Genomic DNA, 12,805 nt, shown 5'->3' on the forward strand with positions numbered 1-12,805 from the left:
CCAGCTGGAGCATCTCCCCTCACCCTTGCCCCTGTGGAGATCCATTCACCTCTGCTCCGACGTTCATCAGCGACTCAAGCTTGCAGGCTTGAGCACAAATTACTCAGCAGTGTAAACTGTGCAACAGAAGAGGCTTGAGGCTGTAGATACAATACTAAACTATGCATTTATTATACATAAATCAGGACAAAGAAAATATGGCATCTCTCCTTGCAGTCTTCTCGGAGAGAGAGTGAAAAGGAAAGCAATATAGAGCGGAAGTTCCGCTCACACCAGCAATCTGTGCTGGAATGTAAACAGACATGTGACATGTCTGCAGCAAAGGGTGGAATGAAATTCCCAACAGCCTGTGTACTGATCTGATTTGCGCATTAAAAGCTTTTTTGCAGAAACGGCACTGGGAGTTTGAGTTCTTTGCCCAGCAATGAGGGCTAGGACAGAAACAAACAAATAAAAGACACTAGCAAAATCTAAAATATCCGGTCAAAGACAAAGTTGGCCGCTGTGCCTTTGCAAGATTCTGTTCCCTGCCATCGTTTCGTTCCAGAATATTTCTTAAATGGTCTGTAGTGATTGAAGGCTTATCCAAACTTACCTTTCCCCTTCACTTTCCAAACACAATCTGCACTTTAAAGCTCAGTGTCCAAGCACTCTTTTGTATCCCTTCCCTCTGGAGCTTTCCCCGTGAAAGCCTGCTCTTTAAAGCTGTATTGGAGCAAAAAGCATCTGAGGAAGACCCACATTTCTGTTAGTTGTGCTTCAGCGTTAAAGAGAGGAGAGGGCTCTGGGACAAAAAAACAAGTGCTTGGACATGAAACTTTAAAGGCTAAAAAGCACAGGGCAAAGGGGAAAAGGATAAGCCCAGCGCTTTTTTTCTGGGAGGACACAGGGGGACACATATCTCTAGATTTTGTGAATCTTTGTACCTTTTGTCCATTTACTGTATTTATTTTTCCCGATTTGAACTATAAAATGGTGAATGAGAGTACACCTAAATAGGTTTTTAAGGGGGGGGGGACTGGATAAGTCCTGGTAGCAGATTCCCAGGGTTTCAGTGAGGGGTCTTTCCCAGTCCTCTAAACATCACTTCTGAAAACAGGCTCTCTTGCGTGTAACTAAAAAGAATGGAAGATCCTGGAAAGCCACTTCAGCAGAAATAACCTATACTTAAAGCAGGGAGAAATGGGGTCAGGCAAAGGACGGAGGTTTCAATCCATCTGAATTATTGTTTCTGCAGTTCCCAGAGCACTGAAGATCAAGTTCGATGTTGGAGTAATGAGGAATGACACCTATAATCATGCCTCTCAGGCTGGGCCAGGCCCCAAATGCACAGATCCCCCTCAGAACGTTTGATGGGCTGCCCCTTTCCAAACCAAACTCTCAATTTCCACCCAGACCTGCCTCCCACTTCTTTGCATCAAGGCTATAATATGCACAGCTCATCCGGTGCCAGGGACAAAACCCGCAGAGGCTACTGAGCTAATTCCTCACTTAGAGAGAGCACCAGCGGCGCAGATAATGTTTTAAAAATAAAAGTGGTTCGGATCCTTTTGCAGGGCTTCGTATGAGAGGTGCTTCCAGAGTGTCACTGTTTTCGCATGAGATTCAATCTCATACCAGCAAATTCAAGCTGTGCAGTTAAAGTTTGTTTTGGCATTCTTGCGCAACAAAGCTGCTCCCGCCCCGCCCCTCCCCTCCCAAAATCACCTTGGACATTTTGCAAGAAGGAAAATGAGGGGAGGTGAACTGGGCAGTGCATGATAACAATTGCTTGATGCAACCTCACCTAAGCTCCCCACAGATCAGTCAGGATGATTGCTTAATAAACAGGTCACATGGAAGCAACTTTAGGCTGGAGATGGATGGCAATCAAAGGTGCTTTGAACACTGGCGGAGGAATGGGGACGGTGGGAGCATACCACCCCGGCACCATTGGGGAGGGGGTCCCATCGCGCCTGCCCCCTGGGACATGTGCCACACACCTCCCACTACGCCGAGTGCCACGCCCCTGCAGGCAGTGTCCCACGCCCCCAGGACACACGCTACGCCCCCAGGATGCATCCCACGCCCCCATGGGCAGCATGCCATGCCCCCGGAGACACGCATCAGCCACGCCCACGCCTGCTCTCCGCCCCCGGGGCCAGAGCATGCAGCTTCACCACTGGCTTTGAAAGAGGCATTGGCAATTGGCACACATGGCACATGTGCGTATCCCTCTCTTGCCTCTGGTTGTGAAGATTACAAACAGCATGGGAAAATGTAGGAGTGTGTGTGGCTCAGCTCTAATTTGAGTAAACCATGGTTTGGTGCAGTCAGAGCCTAAGAGTAAACTATGGTTTGCTGCCAAAGGGAAGCAGAAGCTTCTAATCTCCCTCCTTCTTGGGTGGGAGAAGGGGAGGACAGTGGATGCAAGTCCTTGTGTGAATGCGAGCCATTGAATTTTCCTCCAGCAGGTTATGAAAAAAGGGGAAAAAATATGTCTCCACTCCTAAAGCAATTCTTTATAAAGCATCTAAAATAGCTAAATGCTGTACAAAAAAAAACAAAAATAAGAACAACACAGCCCACGCCTGCAGGCTTGGAATCTAGATGCAGAGGGAAAGAAAATACTAAGAAAAGGAAGGATAAGGTATGCCTTAAAGGGGCACAACACAGAAAAAAAGAGCCAGAATTTCAGCCCAAATTCCTCCTCAAGGCAGCTTACAGTACAAAATAGAAAATGCAAAATGTCCAACAGCAATTATACAAAGGAGGGAAGCTAAAAAAAGATGGCAAAGAATATGCCCCTAGCAAGGAGACGAGGATGAAGAACAGATCTCAGAAGAATCCAAAAACCTGACGGAACAGAAAATACCATGATTTGTTCTACAATCTGGGGGCCACTCTTGAGGAGGCCATGTTCCATTTTCACCATCTTTCTCTACCACATAGCATTAAACCATCAGCTGTAAACAGTCACCAACAGAGAAACAGCCAAAACCATGTCCAGCCAACTCAACAGGGCAATACTATTTCCAGTCTGCCATAAAATGACACTGAGCTCCTTCAGAAGGAAGGAAAGGATATAAATTCAATAAATAAAATAATAGTCAAGGCTGGGTATAATTTGTGACTCCATGAAAGCATCATCCAAAATATCACACTCAGAGAATGTCATCATTCTTTTTAATAAATTCAAGCTTCTAGATCTAAAGAGCTGTATAACTTTGAAAGTGAGCTTGAGGCAGAGTGGCTGGGTGAGTACACGGTGGAAGCACAGGGTGTCTCACACAACAACAAAACAAGCACCCACCGTACATTTTAGCCCTACACGTAACTAATAGAGGAACAACAACTGTTAAACACAGATGTCTCACATTGGCATAGTTTACGCAAGTCCCGAAATTCTGCTGTGCTTGATACCGAACGTGTCATACAGAGTTACAGACATCATAGCAAAGAAGCAAGTTAAAGGATTCATCACTCCTTACCAGTTTGTGTCTCAAATGGATGGTAATGAGAGGAGAACCGGACAAATTGTGGGACAATGTCGGTGGGGGTTCCACTTTCAGGGAGATAAGGTAGCTGCTTGCAATAATTATGCAGTCCTTGCAGGCAGCAGCTTCGGGAATTCTGAGAAAGAAAGAAGAAATGGGATGTTTGTAGTTGGTTGCGTATTTTGATGTCTAATCTGCCCCATCCTGAGAACTTAAGCAGGTACCACTACCTTTAAAAAATAACAAAAAAACAGCAGCAACACTTAGCCTCTCTGAAACAAAGGGGGACGAACTGTGTAGCTAGTGCTGCTTTTGACTTTTTGTCTGATTTCAAAAGCCCTTGGAAATTTGTCAGTTCAGACCCCTGCCAAGAGCAGCTCACTGTCTGGAGAGGGAAAAGAGATCAGTGAGAGCAGTGGTATGCATAAAGGTAAAGGTACCCCTGCCCGTACGGGCCAGTCTTGCCAGACTCTGGGGTTGTGGGCCCATCTCACTTAAGAGGCCAGGGGCCAGCGCTGTCCGAAGACACTTCCGGGTCACGTGGCCAGCGTGACATCGCTGCTCTGGCAAGCCAGAGCTGCACACGGAAACGCCGTTTACCTTCCCGCTAGAAAGCGGTCCCTATTTCGAACTGCTAGGTTGGCAGGCGCTGGGACCGAGCAACGGGAGCACACCCCGCCGCGGGGATTCAAACCGCCGACCTTTCGATCGGCAAGCCCTAGGCGCTGAGGCTTTTACCCACAGTGCCACCCGCGTCCCCAAAGTGGTATGCATACCCCTAAACATTTTGTGAATCTAAGTCGACTGGACCTAATGGGCTACCTTTACCTTTACAGTGGTACCTCTGGTTAAGAACTTAATTCATTACGGAGGTCCGTTCTTAACCTGAAACTGTTCTTAACCTGAAGCACCACTTTAGCTAATGGGGCCTCCCGCTGCCACCACGCCGCCGGAGCATGATTTCTGTTCTCATCCTGAAGCAAAGTTCTTAACCCGAGGTACTATTTCTGGGTTAGCAGAGTCTGTAACCTGAAGCGTCTGTAACCTGAAGCGTCTGTAACCCGAGGTACCACTGTACCTCTTTCAATATGAATAGGAAAATGAGAGTAACCCTAAACATTTTTTTTTAGAAAAAAAGCACTGGGTGAGAGAGATAAGGGGTGCCAGAAAGAAAGAGAGAGAAAGGGTCTCCTGCCCCCTGAAGATGGACAGATCTGTCAATTTTAATAAATAAATTTTATTTATTTATTTATTTACTTACTTACTTACTTACTTACTTACTTACTTACACCCCAGCCACTCTCGGTGGCTTCCAACAAAGTATTAAAATACAGTGGTCTGTTAAACATTAAAAGCTTCCCTAAACAGGGCTGCCTTCAGATGTCTTTTAGTTTCTCTCACTTTCTTAAGTTCATTTCTCCACATTTCCACAACACTTTACTTTATTTGTTAGTTTATTTATTTATTAGATTTACATACCGCCCTTCATCAAAGGATCTCAGGGCAGTTCACAAGATGAAAACAGAAATAAATAGTTAAAACATAAATGACAAGTCCTCAGAAAAATTCACCAGCATTTTGGTGTGAATTTCTCCCAACAGACACATTTTTATATGAATATTTTGAAGTGCAATTTTGCAAAGCTTTATATTTTTGCATGTGTGTCCCCCCACTAACATGTGCACTTTTATGCACCTTTCACTCCAGTATATGGATTTCTGTACACAATTCTTGGCTGAAGGACGGCATTGCAAAATTCAGAGAAGTGTGAATTTCAGAAGATGGCTGAGTTTCGGTTCACATTTTGTTTCAGAAAATACAAATCAAGAAGGTTTGCCTTGAAATGCAAACTGAATAAAATTTCTCCTCCATCCCTCCATCCCACCCACCTCTGGCTCTGCTCCCTGCAGCCCCCCAACAAATGCAGCCCCCCAACAAGTTACCAAGAGTGTAGCCCTCAGCAAAAACAAACAGGTTGCATGCTACTGCCCTACAACGTACAAAACAATAATTCATAGCCCTTCTGGAAACATATTTAAGACTTGGACACTGATGGCACATGGATAGGCTCTTTAAACCCTGCTGACTTCAGTGAGATTTATGCAGCCTAATTGTACATTTATTTCTAAAATTTAAAACCCAGCAGACTCACTAATCCAATAGGATCAAAGGCTAACTTTGCTGGTGAAAGATCTGTGTCACGTGACTTGTTGCATTGCCCAGTGCTGTCTCCAGAGCTACAGAGCATGGCAGCCTCTGCTCAATTAATATGTTGAAACCTTCCCTGGGACCTAATAGAGGATGGTAGTGAGGATGAGGAAGTGGTATAACAATAACAATAACAATAACAATAACAATAACAATAACAACAACAACAACAGTAACAATAACAATAATAATTTATTATTTGTACCCCACCCATCTGGCTGGGTTTCCCCAGACACTCTGGGCGGCTTCCAACAAAGATTAAAAATACATTAAAATGCCACACATTAAAAACTTCCCTGAACAGGGCTGCCTTCAGATGTCTTCTAAATGTCAGGTAGTTGTTTATCTCTTTGACATCTGATGGGAGGGGGTTCCACAGGGTGGGCACCACTACCAAGAAGGCCCTCTGCCTGGTTCCCTGTAGCTTTGCTTCTCGCAGTGAGGGAACCACCAGAAGGCCCTTGGCACTGGGCCTCAGTGTCTGGGCAGAACAATGGGGGTGGAGATGCTCCTTCAGGTATACTGGGCCGAGGCTGTCTAGGGCTTTAAAGGTCAACACCAACACTTTGAATTGTGCTCAGAAACATACTGGGAGCCAATGTAGGTCTTTCAACACCAGTGTTATGTGGTCTCGGGGGCCGCCCCCAGTCACCAGTCTAGCTGCTGCATTCTGAATTAGTTGTAGTTTCTGGGTCACCTTCAAAGGAACCCCCACACAGAGCGCATTGCAGTAGTTCAAGCAGACTGTTCCACCAACCTCAGCCTGCCCCCACCTGTCTGTCTTCTTACATACAATCACAGACTGCCAGCTCCCTCCTCCTCCATCTTGGTGTTGCCCTTGAATTCTTGTAGAAGAGCTTGGAAGACAACACTAGGCTTAGTTGGCTGTGCCTCTCATTGGCTGTGCAATGTGGCTGTGTTCAGTGCCAACCTGAGGGGAGATTTCAGTAAAGGCAGCCTGAACTATCCCCTTAGTGGAGAGGTAGGGTGTTGCAAATGAGGGTCCTGACAGTTTGTTTGGGGAGGGGGTTATTTTTAAGACATAATAGTTGGGCTTTTATGCTAGCCAGACCCTTTTTTATGATCCAAACTTGATGCCTTCAGGTGCTCCCCATGTCCAAGTTCCAGAAGAGCCAGTGTGGTATAGAGGTTAGAAGAGGCATAGGCAAACTCAGTCCTCCAGAAGTTTTGGGACTACAACTCCCATCATCCCCAGCTAACAGGCCCAGTGGTCACAGATGATGGGAGTTGTAGTCCCAAAACATCTGGAGGGCCAAGTTTGCCTATGCGTAGGTTAAAGCGAGGTGGGGGGGTTCCCCAAGCTTTGGAAACTTTTTTGAAATTGTAAAAGACTGTTGTGGACACAAAAACAACATGGCTTCCATAGGGTAGCCACAAAATGGCTGCTATGGTCGCCTGTCTGGATAGAATAGTAACTTGCCTTAAAAACGAGGGAGAAAGCGGAGTTGGGATCTCCATCTCCGAATGAAAATCTGACTCATGCATGTGGGGTGGTGGAAGTGGTGATAATCCAGTACACAGAGTAGGGATGAGGCCCATGTAGAGCTGAGTTGAAATTTCCACTCAGTCATGGATCTCACTTTCAGTCTTACCCAGGGATAGCCAACATGGCAGCCTCTGGATGTTGTTGGACTACAACTCACCTCAGCCACAGTCCTCATGAGATGCTGGGAGTTGTAGTCTAAGCTCAGCTGGAGGTTTGTTGAAAAGAGATAATTGTGGAGAGAGCAGAGCCATTGACACCACTTTGCGTAGTTTAGCATTTTTTTTAAAAAAAAGAAGAAACCACAGTAAACGATCACCCCTCATTTCCTTCACTGCATTTCATAAGCTTCTTTCTACAATGCCTTTCTGTCAACACAGACAATTATATTTCCTGATGGGACCACCTTAGATGACTGAAGATAAATCTCCATGAAGTGAAGGGTACAAAGGGAAAGCTTCCCACACCGACAGCCTGGGCTCTCCGTTCAGAGGCCGATATTTTGCAAATTATTATTTGGGCATGTTATTTATAGCCCTGTTATGAAAGAGGCCCATCTTGTCCAGAAAGTGTTTGCTTCTCAAAGATAGCATAATTCAAACCAGGGTTCCGAGGGAAGCCAAGCTGGCTCAACCTCTCATTAGAAAACCTGCCAGAAAAGATATTTTCCTAGCTTGAGGGAATTTCGACGAGTGATGTTTAAATAATTGTGTTGTTTTCACTTTCTCTCTTTCTTTTCTTTTAAGGAGGCTAAATTTTGCAGTTGCAGGTGAATTTTCGCTATCATAATTTGATTTCTCTACATTTCCTGCTGAATGTCTGAAACACAGAAAAATGTTTGCGTTGGAGGTGGCTTTTAAATTTGTGGTGGCTCATTTTAACATGAAACTCTCTTTTTTAATACTGGTTGCAAATATGGATCCACTATTCGTTGGCATCCATCCATCTCAGGAGACAATGGAGGAGTGTGCCTATAGACTCACTGAAACTAATGAACATGGTTAACTAATAGACATGACTTCAGTATGCTTACTCTGAGCAGAATTTAGCTGGATGCAAGCCCAAGTGAGGAGCCATGCATTTCTGAATACAGACTTTGATTCCTGCCTGTACCCTTCTCCTGGTCAACAGTTGAATATGCCTGAAAGGTGCTTGAAGAGATACACAAATATTATGTGCTGAACTTATGGCAGCCCCTCACACATGCAAGACAGCACTGGAGGCTGCAAGCATCAAGTAGTGGCTGAAGATGTGTGAGCCAGCCTGCAGTCAAAAGCCATAACCTATGGTTTGGCCATTTTATTTCATTTATTATTTATTTATTTATTTATTTATTTAAAATTGAATTTATATACCACCCTATTATAAGTTTGTACCAGTCACTTTCTATCCATCTTTTGAATTCACTGTTAAAATTAAGTATTTTTAAGAACTTTTACTAAAAGAGGACAAAAGAAGCACACTGAAACTGAGAAAAGTATCTAAGGGTGTTAGCATGTACAAGCATTTGTTTAAAAAAAGAAATGGTACCACTCCGGCGGGAAGGTAAACGGCGTTTCCGTGCGCTGCTCTGGTTTCGCCAGAAGTGGCTTAGTCATGCTGGCAACATGATCCGGAAGCTGTATGCCAGCTCCCTCGGCCAATAAAGCGAGATGAGCGCTGCAACCCCGGAGTCGGCCACAACTGGACCTAATGGTCAGGGGTCCCTTTACCTTTAAGGGTGCATAGGATTGCAGCCCTAAAGACTTAAATCAGGGTAGCCAGCTTGGTGCCTTCCAGATGTTGGTGGACTATAACTCCCATAATCCCTGACTATTGGCTTATGCCAGAGGGGGCTGATGGCTGTAGTCCACAGCATATGGAAGGCACAGCCTTGGCTAACCCTGAGCGGAAAGGAAGGACCTTGACAGTGGCGTAGCGTGGGTTGTCAGCACCCGGGGCAAGGCAAGTAATTTGCACCCTCTAACCCGTGGAGTTGCGCCCCCTAACCCTAACCCCCAGATGTTGCACCCGGTGCGGCCGGGGCCCCCCCTGCACCCCCCACGCTATGCCACTGGACCTTGAAAAGAAAATGAGATTGTAAAAATCCTCATTATGGGCATAAATAAGCAGTATAAACACACACACAAAATTGTGCATCAGTGCAAGCAAGGAGAAAGATGACTGATGAGTTGCAAGCATTCCTCAGCTAGCTGGACTTTGATTCACCAAGCGACGGGGGAAGTAAGGCCAAGCTAGCATTCCTGGAATTACTATTTTCTCCAAAGAACTGAGGTGCCATCCAGATTTTAAGAGATGGGATTTGCTTAAGTATACAACCAGTAAGGAAGTCAGAGAATTCCAAAGGAAACAGAAAAGGGAGCAGAAATTGCCGATTTTTGCTCATTCATCCCATGTCCGGAACAGAGATCAACCTATAAAATAACAATCTGGATTTGCCGCTGATGGTGTTTTCAGTCTGCAAACAATACACAACAACACAATATTGATGATATTCTATTTTCAGATTTGCAAGGCATTTCCTTCTTCTGGCAACTCCTTCTTCTGGCAACTCCTGCAGCCAAGCTGGTGCCAAAGGCATTGCTCTGCTTTCCTTTGGACCACATCAGTGAGGTCAACAGGAGGGTCTTGTCGCCTGGGTAGCTCAGGACCTCCATACACACTGCCCAGGCTTATCCTCTAGGGAGATCACTTTGGTGCTGATAACACAGCAGTTTGACTTCACCCCCAGAGCTGCTCTCCATTGTCTCTTGAGACAGACAGATGCCAAACCAGGTCCAAAACTTACTTGCCGCTGAAAGTCACTCATACTCCCAGGAAGTGTTATCTGGGCCCATTTAAGAACATGGTCATGTGATAAAGCTTTTTCCTGGAGCACAACTCTTTTCAAGGCTGCAAGAGGCGGGTTGCATATTTGACTGATCCCCTTGTGGAAAAAAGCTCTATGTACTTATATAGGAAGGCAGAAAACTGCCCAACAGCAGGCCAGCCTACCCATCTAGACTAGTGCTGTCTACTCTAACTGGCAGCAACTCATTAGAGCCTGTGGCAGGTCCCTCCCATCACCTGCCATTTTCTCCTTGATAATGAGGGGTATTTCCAGACTGTCAGTTTTGAATTGTACTTGGAAACGTACTGCTCTGCCTTGTGGGCTAGGTCCCTTCCCCACCCAACCTTGCTATGGTATGAGGGAAAGGGGGCTGGGCTGCCACTCCAGGCATCAATTTTTTTCAGCAGTAATTACCTGAGTTAATGCATTTAGACTATGCTTATATATATGATTGTCTTGAATTGGCTTGGGAAATTCTCAGGTCAGAGCTGGGCTGTCTTTTTGAATGGTTTATTGCTCTTAGTTCCCTTTGTTTTAATCTACGGGACATGTCACTAGTGCCATGCAGAAAGTAAATGGATCCGAGTGCTTTATCTGCTTTAGTGGTGTAAAACTTAGCCAAGTGCGTATGGGAAAGGCGGAGGAGGTGGAAGAACGCTATACTTCACTGGCGATGTTAGTATTAGTCTGTCATGCTGTTTGAAGTGCGAACAAGGTACGATCTTTACAAAAGGAGAAGTGAACATTAAACTTGTGGTAGAGGGAGGTGATGGCAATACATATGATTTATCTAGGCAAGGGTCCAAAGAGCTACTGGGCATACCCAGTGGGAATTATCTGAGTTTGTTTGCATTTGTTAGACACTTCAGAAAACAAATTATCTAGGCGTTGCACAAAATCCACTTGAATCACGATACAATTCTGCTTGTAGACGATCCACAATCAGCCTTAAAAGTCCAACCTAACGCAAGACCCAGACACAAATAGGTTGCACAGGAAAATGCAATGCAGATCGCATGAGCTGAAAGCAACCAGCAAATGCAGGCACTGAAATTTCCAGTCATGCTACAATCCAACGTAGCGTGAAACCCAGGACTAAGCTGCACTCAGTTATATCATTATAACTGTGTTATAAACATGCGACACCACATGGCGCTGTAGTTTGTTCCTTCGCCAGTGTGATTTTCCATTATGAGCTTTATAACACGTTTTCCTGTAACGTTTTTTTAAATGTGTCTAGATCCAGCAGAAGATGATTCACCCTCTACGAAGCCAGATGAGAACCAAAACCAGCCATCTTTCAAAATCCACACGAATTTTACAATTTAGCCAAGCAAGGCCTACAAAAACAAGCAATGTGTACAAAAACATGCATATGCTAGGCTCACATTTTAGCGAAAACAACCTACAAATAATACATTACATTAGGGGAAACTGCTTTGCACAAATTTGTATTTCAAGAGAAATTTGCACTAAAATGCTGGTGAATTCTCATGAGGACTTTCCCCCCAAAAAATAATAATCTCAAACTGATATGGAAATTTGCCAGGATAAATGAAAACCAAGATTGACAGACACACCCATTCCTACCAGGGTCCCACTTGTAATATTAGTACTATTCATTATGCACAATCAACTTGCCTTTTAAAAAATAAATAAATAAGGAACTTACTTTGTTTCTGTTGGTCTGATACTTCCGAAGAACTGGTGCATGGTATGGTAGAGAAGTCCCACAATGGTTATCCAAGCTGTAGAGAGAGGGAAAGGGACAGGATATTTATTACATGTAATGAAAATGATATATAGATGGTACATGACCCCAGTTAAACTTGCCAAAATATACCATGTGTCTGATAATAAATGTTGGAAATGTAAAGAAAATGAAGGAACATTCTTTCACCTCTGGTGGACTTGCCCTAAAGTGAAGGCCTTCTGGGAAATGATATATAACGAGTTGAAAAAGGTATTTAAGTATACCTTCACTAAGAAACCAGAGGCCTTCCTCCTGGGTATTGTCAGCCAGAAGGTGTTAAAGAAGGACCGAACATTCTTTATGTATGCAACAACGGCAGCAAGGATACTCATTGCCAAGAATTGGAAAACTCAAGATCTACCCACACTGGAAGAGTGGCAGATGCAGCTGATAGACTATATGCAACTGGCGGAGATGACTGGCAGAATCCGAGACCTGGGAGAAGAAAGGATTGAAGAAGATTGGAAGAAATTTAAGATTTATTTACAAAAATATTGTAATTTGGTTGAATGTTAAGAAGGATGCTTGATCATAAATAATTGGCCACCACTAAATTAGAATGGAATTTGATGATATGTGAGATCAAGGAAAATACAAACCTTTTGGAGAATTGTTAGACTATATTTAAATGAGTGGATATAAGATTGTAAACAAGATGATAATTTGCTTGAAAAAACTTCTCAACAATGTAAGTGGGAGCAGGAGACGTGAGGAAGTCTAAACAAGTTATGAAATTTTGTTATGATATAAGCAATGTTGTTTATTATCTATGTATTTTTTTTACAAAAAATCTTAATAAATATTTATTTTTTAAAAAGGATATTTATTACATGCCAGTGTTGCAGCTTGAGCAAAAAGTGAAGGGTGGGAAAGCCAATTTAAAGCCACATTGTAAATTGGCAACGTCACCTCTTCCATCATTCCCCACTTCTACTTTTATGGGGATTCCAACCATTCACTTAAAGGAAGAAGGAACACTCCTTCTCACCTCCCGACACAGACACACACACACACACACACACAGAGTTTTAGAA

At 44.1% G+C, this 12,805-nt stretch overlaps 1 protein-coding gene across 2 annotated transcripts in view; it reads right to left on the bottom strand.

Moving 5' to 3' along the window:
* The window catches only part of ADGRD1 (adhesion G protein-coupled receptor D1), a 276,194-nt gene that overhangs the window by 212,268 nt on the left and 51,121 nt on the right, over window positions 1–12,805 (bottom strand). For both annotated transcript variants that reach the window (XM_083717092.1, XM_083717091.1), the window contains 2 exons: window positions 11,691–11,766; window positions 3,471–3,612 (listed from right to left, as the gene is read on the bottom strand). In XM_083717092.1, the coding sequence (XP_083573218.1) occupies window positions 3,471–3,612; window positions 11,691–11,766 (218 nt within the window). The remainder of the gene's footprint in view (window positions 1–3,470; window positions 3,613–11,690; window positions 11,767–12,805) is intronic.

The sequence above is a fragment of the Podarcis gaigeae genome (assembly GCF_964106915.1).
Source record: "Podarcis gaigeae genome assembly, chromosome: 16".
NCBI lineage: Eukaryota > Metazoa > Chordata > Lepidosauria > Squamata > Lacertidae > Podarcis > Podarcis gaigeae.